This window comes from Hippopotamus amphibius, chromosome 2 (assembly GCF_030028045.1).
Source record: "Hippopotamus amphibius kiboko isolate mHipAmp2 chromosome 2, mHipAmp2.hap2, whole genome shotgun sequence".
NCBI lineage: Eukaryota > Metazoa > Chordata > Mammalia > Artiodactyla > Hippopotamidae > Hippopotamus > Hippopotamus amphibius.
Window position 1 is genome coordinate 95,338,021 of NC_080187.1, and position 15,009 is coordinate 95,353,029.

Below are 15,009 nucleotides of genomic sequence, written 5' to 3' on the forward strand. Positions count from 1 at the left end.
GAATTTCCCATGGAGGGTCCTGCCCCTCCCCTTGCACGCTCCCCAACAATGGTGCCTGCCTCTCTGGCGGGCCCAGGCGTCTTCCAAGTGCATCCTCAGTTACCACACTCCAGCCTCTTCAGGCTGTCTCCACAAAGCCAACCCAGGTCCTCTCCCTGGGTCTGACCTCCAAAGCCCAAGTGTTAGTGCCCAGCCCTGACCTGCACTGGCAGATGAGCATCTCAGGCTGGGGAGTGCAGGGCAGCAGTACCAACCATCTGTGTAAGTTCCTCTGTTGTGCCTTCTGCAAACTGGTTGCTGCACTCTCCTCCAAGGCTCCTGAGCTCCCCTTCCATCCAGGCTGATCTGCCCACCAGGGAGGGGACTTCCCAGGGCGAGGGAACTTTTCCCCCTTCACAGCTCCCTCCCTGGGGTGCAGATCGCATCCTGATTCTTTTCTCTTTCTTCTTTTCTTTTTTCTCTTGTCCTACCCAGTTACATGGAGGTTTTCTTGCCCTTTCGGAAGTCTGAGGTCTTCTGCCAGCATGCAGTAGACGTTCTGTGTGAACTGCTCCACTTGTAGATGTGTTTTTGATGTATTTGTGGGAGGAGGTGCGCTCCAAGTCCTGTGCCTCTGCTATTTTGATTCCTCCTTCCAGGTAAAGCTTACTTTAAAGTACTATTTTTCCTTCGTAATTCCCCATTTTGCCCCCTGAATGTGTTTCCAACTGGTTTTTACTGAGATGACCCCAGCTATGTCACGGAGGCCCCTTCCCTTGGTGGTGACAGAGGCAGAGTCCAGCTTTTAAGGCTTGAAAGCCTTAAAAGAGAGAAGAGAGAAACAATGGAACAATTACAAAGAGGCTTGGAAACTAAAAACGGACCCAGGTGCAAAGTTGGGTGTGTCCCCTGACAGTTGGTGAGATGGTCATCCAGGGTGACAGTCTCCCTCCGTGGATTCCCCCAGAGGCTACCTAGCTTCACTCAGGAAGAAAAGTAAGAGATGGTGGATGGGTTGGGCATCCTCTGCCTTTAGGAGGAAACAGTGTTTAGTTCATTCACTCTCAGCAAAGCACTTCCTCTGAGTAATCTTTCCCCTTTATAAGTGCTAAAGTTAAAGGAGAAAATAAAACATCTATGAAAGTGTTGCCACTGTGTGAGGACAGCAAAAGTCAGCCTCTCAAATACAAATAATAAAACTGATTTACCAGCAGTGCCAGTTAATTATGCACCGTTGCAACGGTTATTCTGTGAGACAATAAAAGGTAATGGGGCCGTTTCTGAAGTTAGTGGGAAGGAACCCAGCACAATCACCGAGGTGGACTGCTGACTCTTTTGAAAAATTTCTCCCCAAGTCAGCGTGTGTCTGGGTGAACAGAAGCCATTAAAACATGGAGGTCTCCCAGTGAGGGCTGCAACCTGCCCTTCCTAAAAAAAAAAACAACAAAAAACAAAACAAAACAAAACAAGAGCTCTCTAATTATAAAATATCTTCCATCAACACGTTTTCCAATTAGATTTGTTTCACCAACTGGAAAAAAAAACAGCAGTCACAGACAGACCATCCAAGGGCCAGAGAGTTATATACTAACCTGAAGGAAAAGCTCGTTTGCTACAAGAGACGCACGGAAGTCTTTGTTTCAGTGAAAACAGAGGTGGCAAACTGGATTTAGTAACTGTGAATAATCTGGATTTTGTCTCTGAAGAGATTTTCTACTAGGCTCAACATAACAGGTTAGCTTCAGAGTATCTATGTGATCTACATATTTTTAATTTAAAAATTTTCTCTGAGAATTAAAAAAAAGTTCAGTTCGGTATGATTGTTCTGAGAAACGGACCTTAAAAAACTCAGAAGCTATGCTCAAGTAAAGCTACATGCGAAAGCACTCTGGTATTGGAGCCAAATCTACTGTGGAACAAAGAGATTATGATCAGAGCAGAAAGCAAAAAGCTTTCTTTTAATGTGATTAAGAAACGGTATTTGAAATTTACAAGACCTAACTGGTAGGATGCTTAACCATACATGGATTAGAAAATCAAAGACCTGAGAGACTTCTAGAGGGCTGCCTACTCCATTTCCCAACCTCTAAATCTCTAGACTGAAAAAAAAAGGGGGGGGGGGGTGCAGAGAATCCATGGAAGATAGGAGAAACAGGATGAGAGGCTGTCATCTCTAGCATCGTGAAAAGAAAAGCTGTTCTCAAGAGATTTCAAGACTTAGAACACTGACAAATTATCCGGGATTTTTAGGTCTGTGTTAAGGTTTCACAGATGTCTTTACTATAGGAGTATTTTTTTCCCCTTTCCCTGCTGTTTGTTATCTGGGAGTTAACCTGTTTTCAGGTGTGTGGGTCCCCTACAGGCCACACTTCCTCACTGGGTGGGTAGCAGTACTGTTACTGTCACTCTTCTCTTGACTTTCACTTTGAAGGACCTTCCTTTCAAAGATGCAGCTAAGAAGGAAAAGTCAGTTTACACCTGATGCTGTTACTCTGTTCTCAGGATCCCACCTGACAGGACAGGAGCTGAAGATTACAACTGAATATTTAAGGAAATCCATGGTTTTTCCAAACTAATCTAGGGTAACTCTATCAACTGCATAAAAGTTTATCATTAGCATGCAATGACAACTAAGGATGTCATTTATTCAGAAAAAAATTTTCATTTTAGTCAGAAAAATCCCCTCATTCAAATTTCCTAGTTTACGTTTTATCATTTCACAGGTGCACTAGATGCAATTCTAAATGAGTAAAACTGACTTCATTTCAGGGTCCAGTAAATATTTATGATATGATAATGAAAACTAAGTTATTCTGAATTATATTTTTTAACAACTTCAGTTTTGATTATTTGTCCATGTTTATTTGTCTTTTAATAGTATGTATAGGGCTTGAAACCAATAACGTTTTCTTTTTTAAAAAAAACTACCTTAGTATTCCCTCAACTAGTATTTGGGCTTTGTTTATTCACTTTGTTATACAAGTGAGCGTTTAGTTTAATTAGGAACTGACACAAACATTAATGAGCTTCTGAGAGAAGTTAATCAATACAGTTGACCTTGAACAACATGGGTTTGAACTGCATGGTCCACTTATATATGAATATTTTTAAATAGTGAATATGATGGTACTACACGATCAGAGATTCGTTGAACCCACAGATGTGGAACTGTGGACAGGAAGGGTCTGACTATATAAGTTGTATGTAACTGTGTGGCGGGTCAGCGCCCCTAATCCCCACATTGTTCAAGGGTGAACTGTATATGATAAGACCATCGGAAACTAGACGTTCACTGTGCTGAGTCCCCTTTAATCTCCTAGAAGTTTAGGAGAGCTTTAATCTCCTTAAAGCTCCTGAAAGCTTTCTTTCAATATTGGTTCCACTAACAAAACTGTGAATGTCTTGATGGTATCTTTGTATGTTCCCAGTCCCCTTACATAGAACACATATTTAATAACTTTTTATATGCCAATAGATGTTAACACAAAGAAGCAACATTTGACCTCATTAGAAAGAAAAATGAGGAACTTGCACCAGCTTCCCTGTTTCTGGCCAAATTTGAGTTTTGGATTAAATAGATTTCAGTAAGGGAAAAGCTGCACTGTGGTTCTTCAAAACCAATCTAAAGGCCTAAGTACGCTCCCTGCTGGGCTTGGGCAACAGTGAGAGAGGAGGAGGGATTCGCAGGGCAGAGCCCTCAGAGGGCTTAGCCAGCACTTACAAAACGAGCTTTCACTCTCTTGGGTAACTCTTCGTCTAAAGTGTAGATGTCCTCTCTCTTCATTGCTATCTGGGATCCATCTTCAAATTCAACCTAATGAAAAATAAGACGTCAAGCATGATATATTTCAAAAAAAAAAAAAAGCAAGCATTCACCATTTTCTTCAGCATTCCAATTAGCTTCATAAAAAAGAGAAAAAAGGATTCAAGCAGAACAAACAAGAGAACTAGCCCACAGCCAAGGAAGGAAGAAAAGCTCTTTCTCTCATCAAACTAAGAACAAAGTACATTTTCAAACAGACTAAAGTTCTTGAAAATGAGTGTCTTGGAATATGTGATACGGAAACTTTACCCCTCCCTCCCCTCAAAGCAAAAACCAAGAAAAGTAACTGCTGCTCAAATAATTTCTCAAAACATGAGACTGTGGCCAATTTAAGCTGGGTGGGGCCTGTCAGTGCTATTTGTTTCTCTAAAAGGCTCTGACAACATAAGGGGGGGACTGTTTCTCTTTGAGAAAGAAGTGATGATATATTAACTTTTGTATAATAATCCTCCCAGATAAAATAATTTCTCAAGTTCTTACAGAGCTTTAACTTTCAAAACTCACTTTTGTTAAATTCAACCAAATGGCCAGGAAAATCTCAGGTTCTCCTAAACCTCATGTGTTAACCACCTCAATGTGTGAAAATACATTATTAGCTAAATGAAAATGTTTAAAACTCTTTTTTCAAGCTAATCAACTGGCAGCAAGTAATTTCATTATCCAGTTTTTTCTATATTTTAGATTATTTTGTTAGAGAAAAAGTAAGTGAAACTGAAAAACAGAAACAGAGCATCTGGGGGAAATGCATCAAAAGCCCTCTTCAAAGTGATCTTCGTTTAGGCTCAATCCCACGTGAACTCTTCTGAAAGAAAACAACAAAAGGGATGCAATTGGGGTAGAATATCTAATACGTTCTAACTCTGAACCACTTACAGTATTTTTGAAGTTCCTAACTTGTCTGTCTGAATTCTTTTAAATACATGCTTGCAATTCTAGTTAAAAGGTAAGTTAAACCATGTAGCTGTGCTATGTTAATAAAAAAAAAAATCTGCTGAAGTTTAAAAAATACTAAAGATAAAATACATAATTAAACTTCAAATTATCCATGTACTGATCATATTTGACTAAGCTCAAACAGTAGGGCAGAATTAGGTCTCCGTCACAGGAGACCTTTCCCTGCTACTTCCCAGAAGGCTGAGATGGGAAGGCTTTTCTTCCTGGCCTTCTTTCAGCAAAAAGGTTTCTTTAACATTTAACTGGGCCAAGGTGTCATCTCATTTATACAGTTTGATAGAATAGCTAGGACTACCTTGCCTACCTTTCTTCTGTTTTAGCGCATTTGAAAATTCTAAAAGAGAAAAAAGCAATTTTAAAATTAAGAGGGAGTATGGTATGGTAACCAGCCATCTCAGTTTGCCCAGGACTGAGCGGTCTCCCAGGATGCAAGACTTTCGGTGCTAAAATCAAGGACAGTCCCTCACAAGCTGGAGTAATTGTTCCCCCAAGTTGAGACAGAGCCGATAGTAAATTCTGGCCCTTCTCTTAATCAGCTGTATGCTCTTGAACAAATTATCAAATTCATTGAGCCTTTTTTCCCCACCCACATGTGTAAAGTAGGAGTCAAAAACATCTACGTTGCAAGGCTACTCTGAGGGTCCCCCAAATGCATATACCTGGGATACTTAGCACTGTGCAGCAGGTATTCCAGTTCTATCTATTTTTATAAATGTCTTTGCTTATTCAATGGTGAGGCTGAATAATTAGACACAAAACACAAAATGATCTCAAAAGGCCACTTGGTTTAATGAGGAATTTTAAACTACTTGTACTTGAGAGACAATTTTAATATTAGTCTTAACTTTTTCATTGAGTCTATAAATATGCTCACAGTTCTATGTTGATAGGCCATCATAAATTCAACTGAAGTTAACACACTGATTACTAATTAGCCGGAATTTCAACATATCCTCATTATAATACTTTTCATGTAGCTAATAGCTTTGCTACATGTAAGATGCTTCACTTTTCCATTTATTGTTTAATTAAATGTAATTATTTTCTTTTGAATGATGTAGTAATGCTTCTTTTCTAGGATTCTCCAGTATAACCAGCCTGCCTTGTGATTTTTTGCCTAATTTTGGACATTCTGATACAAAAACACTCTAGCACCTACCCTGCTGTAAATGACCTGAATCTGCAACTTAACACCATCATAAACACAAAGGGAAAATGGCCTACACACACACACACACTCACACACACACAATATGTACATCCTCCCCTCCCCACTCCCCTTGGCTTTTTCTACACCTTAAAAAATGTTCTCCCCTAAGTTTTCCAAACTTCTTTGAACACTTTTAATTACATTGTGCTCCAGTTTTTGGTGCAGTGTCCTTTTTGTAATGTACTCATCCATTTAAACCCTAGCGCCTTATCAATCTTTGAACAATTTCTCTGAGGAAACTGGAAGTCTTATCATTCTCAAGCTGTTTTTAACCTAACAGGCCTGAACCTTCTTGCTTTTTCTCCTTTTACTTCAATCTTCCTGTTTTTATGCTACTGCTTAGCTTTAGAATGTTGATTTCTGTCACTGTGTTACTAAAAGTACTATAATGTATTGGTTCTAATAAATTTGTTCCTTTTTAAAGTCTTTCTGAAGGAATATAAATGCAGGGTGCCATCTATGTTTTCCCTATTAGAGCTTAACTCATCCTCATTTCCAATAGGGATATAATTAATTTTTTAATTATATACATATCCTAACATAATATGTAGAGTTCTTCAGTGAACAGAATGCCCAACTGATAACCGTGCTTTTCATTAAATGAGCACTACTCTACACTCGGGTGCACAAATGGCCACATCTGTGCCGACAACGCACCATTGGTTTAGATTTGCTGAAACGCCTGAAAGTGATGAGATCTCTCAGGGAAAAGACACACCCATTCAGGGGCTGCTGGGTGGTTAACAGCCATCAGTGACTTGGCTTACAGTTAGAAAACCAGCCAATTAGTCTCTCCCATATAACAGAAACACAAGAAAGCAGTCTACCATCCAGTCGGTTATCTTTTTGACCTAACTATATTCCTTACAATTAACCCATTCATTGAATGTTATTATAGAGTTTCCCAGTATCGAACTTGGTAATAAAACTGTAATATCTGGGTCATCAGACATCAAATCTTTGCCAATGCTATAAAACAAGAGGTGTCCCAAATTCATGTGGCTTCTTGATCAGCAGCACATTGGATATATTATCTGCCCTCTGGCTTCTCCTGTCCATCTCAGCAAGTATCACACCCAGGGCGGCACTCACCTGGTACATGTGGGCAACGTTTGATCCGAGATATTTTGCCCCGTAGAGTTTGCCATCAGGCCACTTGACTTGGACGACTTCTCCCTCGGCAGGAGGGCCTAGCTTCACACAGTCTCGGCTCTGCAGAATAAACAGAGTCAGGCTTTTCAAGGCAAATGTCTAAGTGCCTGCATTTAGAACTTAGCAAATGATGAACTCCTGACAATTAAAACGAGTTACTGCCTCTGTGTTTTATGGATTATGACCGTACATGGGTGTTCGGGGAAGAGCTACGAGCCAAAGGAGTCCTTAAAGATTCAGCCTACATCATAAAGTTGCAAAGGAACCACTATAATCCAAGACGGAAAACACAGCAGCATTTACATTTGCTATTTGACAAAGAATTGTTCAGAGGGTAAGTAAAATGTGCATAGAAACTGCTTTAGCTGAGAAATAGATTGGCTAATGATTTATAACACCTGACATTTATACAGCATTTTGCAGTTAAAATGCTTTAATATACATCTTGTCTGATCCTCACAGTCGTACCATGAGGTAAGCAGAGACTATTAATTACCCCCATTTTACTGACAAGGAAACTGAGCCTCTGAGGAGGCTCCTTTCAGTTGTCAGGCTCTCTGGAGAAGTGAAGCTGTGTAAAAGACAAAGAACTGAGGACACCCAGGTGGAACTGGGGCCAGGAGAGAAGCAGACTGTCATCGGAGCTGGTAGGCCCTGACGAAGCAGCGAGGGAAAGATTCAGGGAGCGTCCGGAGCGTGGCAGGTGAGGCTGGGAGGGTTGTGTCCTGCTTAGCAGGCCTCTTCTGAAGACCCCTGGACCTTCCCCAACAGGCCTGCTTCCACCTGCATCTCCCATTCACTGACTAGCCCACCTCTTTCCACAGGTGATCATGGTGGCACCCATGACCCCTCTTCTCACTTCACTTTTTCCACTCAACACTGCCTCCTCCTCAGGTAGCAATTCAGAGCAAACTCCCCAGTAGTTTCTACTGGAAAATGCTTTTTTTTTTTTTTTTTTTTTTTTGGGGGGGGGTGGTACAGACATAGTTTGCAAACTTAAATTTGTATGTATTGAGTATGACACCATAAAATTTTAACACAAAGGAATTAAATACTTGACTACTTGACTATTTTGATAAATTTTTTGCACATTTAGCAATTCATGTTTTGCTAATCCTGGTATTTTACTGATGAGGCCAATCTGACTGACTGAAATGCACACTTGACCAATCAAGCTATAAATGCAGACTGGACGTGGTTCTGTGGTTTAAATGAGAGGCACACACAGGAAATATTTAGTTGTTTATGATTAGAATCCACCATTCTACTTTTCATTATTAACAGAAATTTCACATCGTAAAAGAGTGGCCCTTTTATTGTTGGGTTCAGAGTATACATGAGAGGCTCATCTTTCTTACTGCAGGCTAGACTTCCATTTAAAGCTATGGGCGAAGAAAAAAATGTGTGCTCAGAAGCTCTGTAGAGTTGACAGTCTGCATCTAACTTAGTCAAATGAAAATAAGTTTCTTCTTGGCCTTCATAATACTTGATCTCAGGCTATGCAGAATGGAAAGGGTAAGATGAAGAACTGTATTCTATACATGCCCCCAGGGTTTTCATTTCCCTTCCCTTCCAAAGATGTATGTGGTATTAAGAACATAGGAAGTGGTAGCTTCTAAATAGACACCATCCAGTCTCCTAGGTTAGGAAGCTGCATCAGCTTTGGGGCAACTCTGAGCTAAAACCCAGATGCTTTGGTGATGAGGGCAGGGAGAGGACAAGAGTATGTTTCTTCCTTCTCCTAAAGTTTTATTCCATGTGGTAGAAACTCCATTAGGGTAATAATCCTGGCTTTTTTTTTTTTTTTTTTTTTTAAACTCCCTCATCCATTTACTAGGTTGTTTTTTGTTTTGTTTTTTTTAATTTTTATTGGAATATAGTGGATTCACAATGTTGTGTTAGTTTCAGATATACAGCAAAGTGAGTCAGTTATACCTCCACTCTTTTTTAGATTCTTTTCCCATATAGGCCATTACATAGTACTTTATTCCCTGTGCTATACAGTAGGTCCTTATTAGTTATTTATTTTATATATAGTAGTATATATATGTTGATCCCAATCTCCCAATTTATCCCTTCTCCACCAAAGCAATCTACAGAGTCAATGCAATCCCTATCAAATTACCAATGGCATTTTTCACAGAATTAGAACAAAAAATTTTACAATTTGTATGGAAACACAAAAGACCCCAAAGAGCCAAAACAATCTTGAGAAAGAAAAATGGAGCTGGAGGAATCAGGCTCCCTGACTTCAGACTATACTACAAAGCTACAGTAATCAAAACTGTGTGGTACTGGCACAAAAACAGAAATATAGGACAATGGAACAGGATAGAAAGTCCAGAGATAAACTCATGCACCTATGGTCACCTAATCTATGACAAAGGAGGTAAGAATATACAATGGAGAAAAGACAGTCTCTTCAATAAGTGGTGCTGGGAAAACTGGACAGCTATAGGTAAAAAAATGAAATTAGAACACTTCCTAACACTATACACAAAAATAAACTCAAAATGGATTAAAGGCCTAAATGTAAGGCCAGATACTATAAAACTCTTAGAGGAAAACATAGGCAGAATGCTCTTTGACATAAATCACAGCAAGATCTTTTTTGATCCATCTCCTAGAATAATGAAAATTAAAACAAAAATAAACAAATGGGACCTAGTTAAACTTAAAAACTTTTGCAAAGCAAGGGAAACCATAAACAAAATGAAAAGCCAACCCTGAGAATGCAAGAAAATACTTCCAAATGAAGCAACTGACAAAAGATTAATCTCCAAAATATATAAACTGCTCATGTAGCTCAATATCAAAACAACAAACAACTAAATCAAAAAATGGGCAGAAGATCTAAAGAGACATTTCTCCAAAGAAAACATGCAGATGGCTAAAAAGCACATGAAAATATGCTCAACATCACTAATTACTAGAGAAATTTTGCAAATCAAAACTACAATGAGGTACCATCTTACACTAGTCAGAATGGCCTTCATCAAAAAATCTACAAGCAATAAATGCTGGAGAGGGTGTGGAGAAAAGGGAACCCTCCTACACTGTTGGTGGGAATGTAAATTGGTATAGCCGCTATGGAAAGCAGTATGGCAGTTCTGTAGAAAACTAAAATAGAGCTACCAAATAATCCAGCAATCCCACTCCTAGGCATATATCTGGAGGAAACCATGATTCGAAAAGATACATGCATCTCAATGTTCATTGCAGTGATGTTTACAATAGCCGGGACATGGAAGCAACCTAAATGTGCATTGACAAGAGGAATAGATAAAGAAGATGTGGTACATATATACAATGGAATATTACTCAGCTATGAAAAAGAACGAAATAACATTTGCAGCAACGTGGATGGACCTAGAGAGTGCCATACTGAGTGAAGTAAGTCAGAGAAAAACCAATGTCATATAATATCACTTATATGTGGAATCTTAAAAAAGGGTACAAATGAACTGATCTACAAAACAGAAATAGTTACAGATGTAGAAAACAAACTCATTCACTCTTCCAAGAGAATAAGGAGTGACTTAATTTTATTGTTGAGTTCTGAATGAGACTGCATTCTCCAAACTGTGTACCACAGTGCACCGGGGCACCACAGCAAACTCACCGGGGTTCTGAAATAGGGATATTTTCAGGGGAAATACAGGGACACTTGTCAGACACCCAACTTATTACTACTGTTAAGTTTTTCGGAGGAAACTAGTAGATGAAACTGTTAGGTATCTCTTTTGGCCTAGGGGTGCTATAAAAATTGTGCTGAGATACCCAGGGTCTGTAAGCCAAGCAAGGCTGGTAACTTCTGCCTTACCCCTCACCTTCCTTTTCTCTTTGGAGCTGCTCTGCTGACGGAGAACTCACTTCCTGCTCTGCTCCTTCCACAGAGAGGATCTGGTGGTGTCCCGCACCACCTGTCACTAGGAAGCCTAATTCTCAGGTCTGGTATCAGGAGAATTCTTTGCCCACAAATGTAAGCCACACTCTCCAGCATCTGCTTTATTACAAATAAAGGAGATATTTTAAGTTTTCAAAGCCTGACTCTCTTCTCTCTCTAAATCGCTCATTCTCAGGCAGGATGAGACGCTTTCTATTGGGCCCTTCCTCAGTCCTAACAGAGGCAAGTCAAGGCCTTGGGGATTACGAGGCCACAGTCCCTGTCTACTCGCCCACCACAAGCCACCTCCAAGCGAGAGAGCTATGCCCTCTGTTTTACAGATCTGTCCTTCAACAGAGGTTTACTAGCCTTTAAAAATATCTACCCCAAACCAATCCTGACCTGCAGTTCTAGGTACCATATCACCAAGGTGTGGCGATGGCCATAGAAATGTGGCCTGAGCAAAGTATAAAGTATACTTGAGGAATTTATCATGAACATACAGCCTTATTAGTAAACTAAACGTATGCAACGGTACCAAGTGAGGAACAATTCTTTTCTGAAAAGGTGTTTGAAATTAAATGTCTGACATACAGTTTGATCTTTCTTACTAACTGCCAATGAACACTTTACTCACAACAAATCTTGATTTGGCACAAAGGGTCCGCCCTCGAAGAGCCCCTTCCAGCTCGGCCTCCACCTAACTGCCCTCTGGATCCGCCGCAGGCACATCACGCTCTTCCCATCACTGTCCAGGGAAGACGCTTCGGTTTGCTTTCTCAGTTTCTTCCTTTCAGAATTTACTTTCCCCCCTTTGTTATAGTAGAAGAATAAAGAAAAACAACCACCTAACAGAGAAGAACATAAAATTGTTCTGAGAACCTCCCGTCCCCCTCCACCGCCAGGTGGCATTATTCCCGGTGATGATGCTGACCTTCGCACCCTTTGCCAGGTCCTTTAGCTGGAAGTGGACACACTTAGGTTTGTATATAACTTCATTTAGTAAGTATTACTCATTATTTACACCCCAGCCACTTTCCAAATGGACTTTAAGCAGCTCATAGTAAAACATAAAAGTTTATTTCTGTACCATCTAGCTTCGTACATAGAGAAATGGTTTCCATTCATCAGCTGTCTCAATTCTTGAGTCTGCCAGAAACTTTCTATGACTACATGGTGTATAAAGCATTTAAACAGGAACGGGATTAGGAGCATGTGGGCTGATGGAAATAAGTTGGAAAGTTTGATATTTACGTTTCCTCGACCCCTCCAGCACATAAGCTGCTGGGTGTCCCCCAGACTGTCACAGTGACTAATCCAATATCTATTTACTGACCACCTGTGTGAGATGCTAGAGGAGCCAACAGTGTCCAGCTCCCCCAAGCTAGGGACAGATGGAGGGGGTCATGTCCATACCTGGAGGCCTGTCACACTGAGTCCCACAGCTGTGGGGTGGGGGCCTCAGGTGTCCCTGCAAGGGCTGGAGTCCATGTGGAGTGTGTGAGCTTTGGCCACCATGATCACTTCAACCGGAAGATAATTTTTACTTGATTTATAGATTGGGTTTCTGAGTAAGACTTCATGTAGAAAAAAAAGGTTTCTATTAAGAGGTCTGAAAAATATGAAACAAAATAAATAAAATATCTGAAGATGAGGGTATTTAGTTTACGGAAAGCAATGGCTTAAAGGGTCTGCCTCTTAAAGGCCTTCAGCGGCTTGCATCTCCCTGGCTGTGTGTGAGCAATCAGACAGTAGAGCAGAGCTTCTCAAAGTGTGGTCCCAACCACTGGGACACACTTTAAAAATGAAGATTCCAGCCCCCCGCTGCCCACAGCTCCATGTGACCCTAATGGTTTTTTAAAGCATTATATAGACTTTGAGATCTATTCTATCAAAGGGTGTGAAATGTTAAAGAAACCTTTCCTAATGCAGTTCTTGGTGTGTTGCTGGAGCAAATAAACACCTTTGCTGGAAACGTATATGCCTTAAAAACCTTGACTAATGCATTTTTCTCAGTTGCTGTCTAGACTCTCAGAAGAAGTCTGCCTTCGCCTGACATAAATACCTGTTTACCCTTTGCTGTACTGCCTCCAGGGATGTGTGAACTCCTCTGAAATCCGCCAGAGCCCTGTCCACAGAGACAGTGGTGTCTGGAGCTGCCAGTAAGCCTGTAGTTAGAGTACTACATAGGTGATGTAAAAATTAAAGACAGAAATAGTTATCACAGTCAGGAGTGGACTTCTGCCTGTGATTCAAGGACTGAGATGAGCCATCATCTCAGGCAAGAGGACGGCATCAGATCACATTCCTGCCAGGGTCAGGGCCAAACTCCTGTCCTTGTTCTCCTAACAAAAGACAAAAGCCCAACTGCCAGTCTGATTATTTGAATTTTGAAGTCACTGTGTTCTTGGAACTGCCTTGAGGCCCTTTGAAAGGGACCTCTAGAAGCAGCAGCTGTCCTTGCCTGCTGCCTGCCTTACTTCCTCCCCCAGTTCCCACCTCTATTCCTATCAAGTATAAACCACAGGACAGGCGGCCCCGTCTATCAGTCCAGCTGCAAAAGATGAAGACACGGTACGTGAATTCCCAGTAGTTAATCAGCATATAGTTTGGAACCTGTGACAGTCCCCCATGCAGAAAATGCTTAACTGACTGGAAGCAAACTGATGCCAGCAGCTGCGGGCATTTTAAGGGATAATCACCTGCTCATTACTGGACTCAGGCAGAGATTAACAAGACTGAGTGATAGCCATGTGCGAATCATACTGGCTATCTGTCATCTGCTTCGCTCCCCAGCATCTGAACCCCCTTCTCCCCTTCACAGTCTCAGTGGAAGGCAGAGCTCACTTGCCACTTCATGTGCTGAAAGATGCCAGACATTCCCTTGCCCAGCAGCAGGCATGGACTGGGGCCTGGCCAATTTGCTACATCCTCTGATGGATGTAGAACCTGTGACCAGAGATACAGGGACAGTGGAGGGGAGAATGCTCTCAGAGGCTGGCAGCAGCAGCTCCCGCGTGCCCGTAGCAGAGCCCAGGTCCAGGTGGACCGCAAGGGGATGTGGCCTGGACCTACTCACGTTCCAGCTGAGCAGCCTCCCTCATTCTCACCTGTTTTTTCACTGTTTTTCTGCATTCCTGGAGATTCTGCGGGCATCCTTGTAACACTAAGTTTCTATAGTGCCTAAATCAGTTACAGTCAGTTTTTTGTTTTGGCCACGCTGCGAGGCTTGCGGGATCTTACTTCCCCAATATGGATCGAACCTGGGGCCCCGGCAGTGAAAGAGCCAAGTCCTAATCACTACCACCAGAGAATTCCTGAGTTATAGTCAGTTTTTGTTGCTTGACACTAACAACCCTGACTCATAAGTAACGGCTGGTTTCGGTGATAGCTGATCCCTCCTCACAAAGTGGGAAAAAACCCTTTCATTTAATGGTGGAATATAAAAATGGAGGGTTTCCCAGACCACCCATTCCTCATGCAAAGGCCTATGAGGAAAATCATCCCTCAAAAAGGAAGGGAACATATTCATGTTACCACCCACCTATTTACAAGGCACGATGCTAGATGATTTGCGACTGTCCCCAAGTTTCCAATATGCCCCACAGTCTAAAGATGTACTCTCTGCAGTGGCAGCCCTTTAGCAGGGACTCTCAAGGGGACTACTTTCAAAGGGATGCACCATATTTGCATGGGTTAAATTCTGGACTGTTTGCTGAATGTAAGTCATAATAATTTACTATCAACCTTCTTGTAGAAATTAACAAAGACAGAAACAGAATCCAACAGCACATTAAAAAAATCATACAGCATGATCAAGTGGGGTTTATCCCTGGGATGCAAGGATTCTTCAATATACGCAAATCAATCAACGTGATACATCATATCAACAAATTGAAGGATAAAAACCATATGATCATCTCAAAACATGCAGAAAAAGCTTCTGACAAAGTTCAACATCCATTTATGATAAAAGCTCTCCAGAAAATGGGCACAGAAGGAAAT

At 41.1% G+C, this 15,009-nt stretch overlaps 1 protein-coding gene across 8 annotated transcripts in view; it reads right to left on the reverse strand.

Moving 5' to 3' along the window:
• Positions 1-15,009, reverse strand: part of KDM4C (lysine demethylase 4C) — a 414,703-nt gene that overhangs the window by 24,582 nt on the left and 375,112 nt on the right. For 7 of the 8 annotated variants that reach the window (XM_057720401.1, XM_057720400.1, XM_057720403.1 and 4 more), the window contains 2 exons: positions 7,059-7,178; positions 3,701-3,793 (listed from right to left, as the gene is read on the reverse strand). In XM_057720401.1, coding sequence (XP_057576384.1) covers positions 3,701-3,793; positions 7,059-7,178 — 213 coding nt within the window. Of the gene's footprint in view, positions 1-3,700; positions 3,794-4,108; positions 4,605-7,058; positions 7,179-15,009 lie in introns of those variants that run through there. The other variant, XM_057720404.1, reaches the window with a different exon arrangement.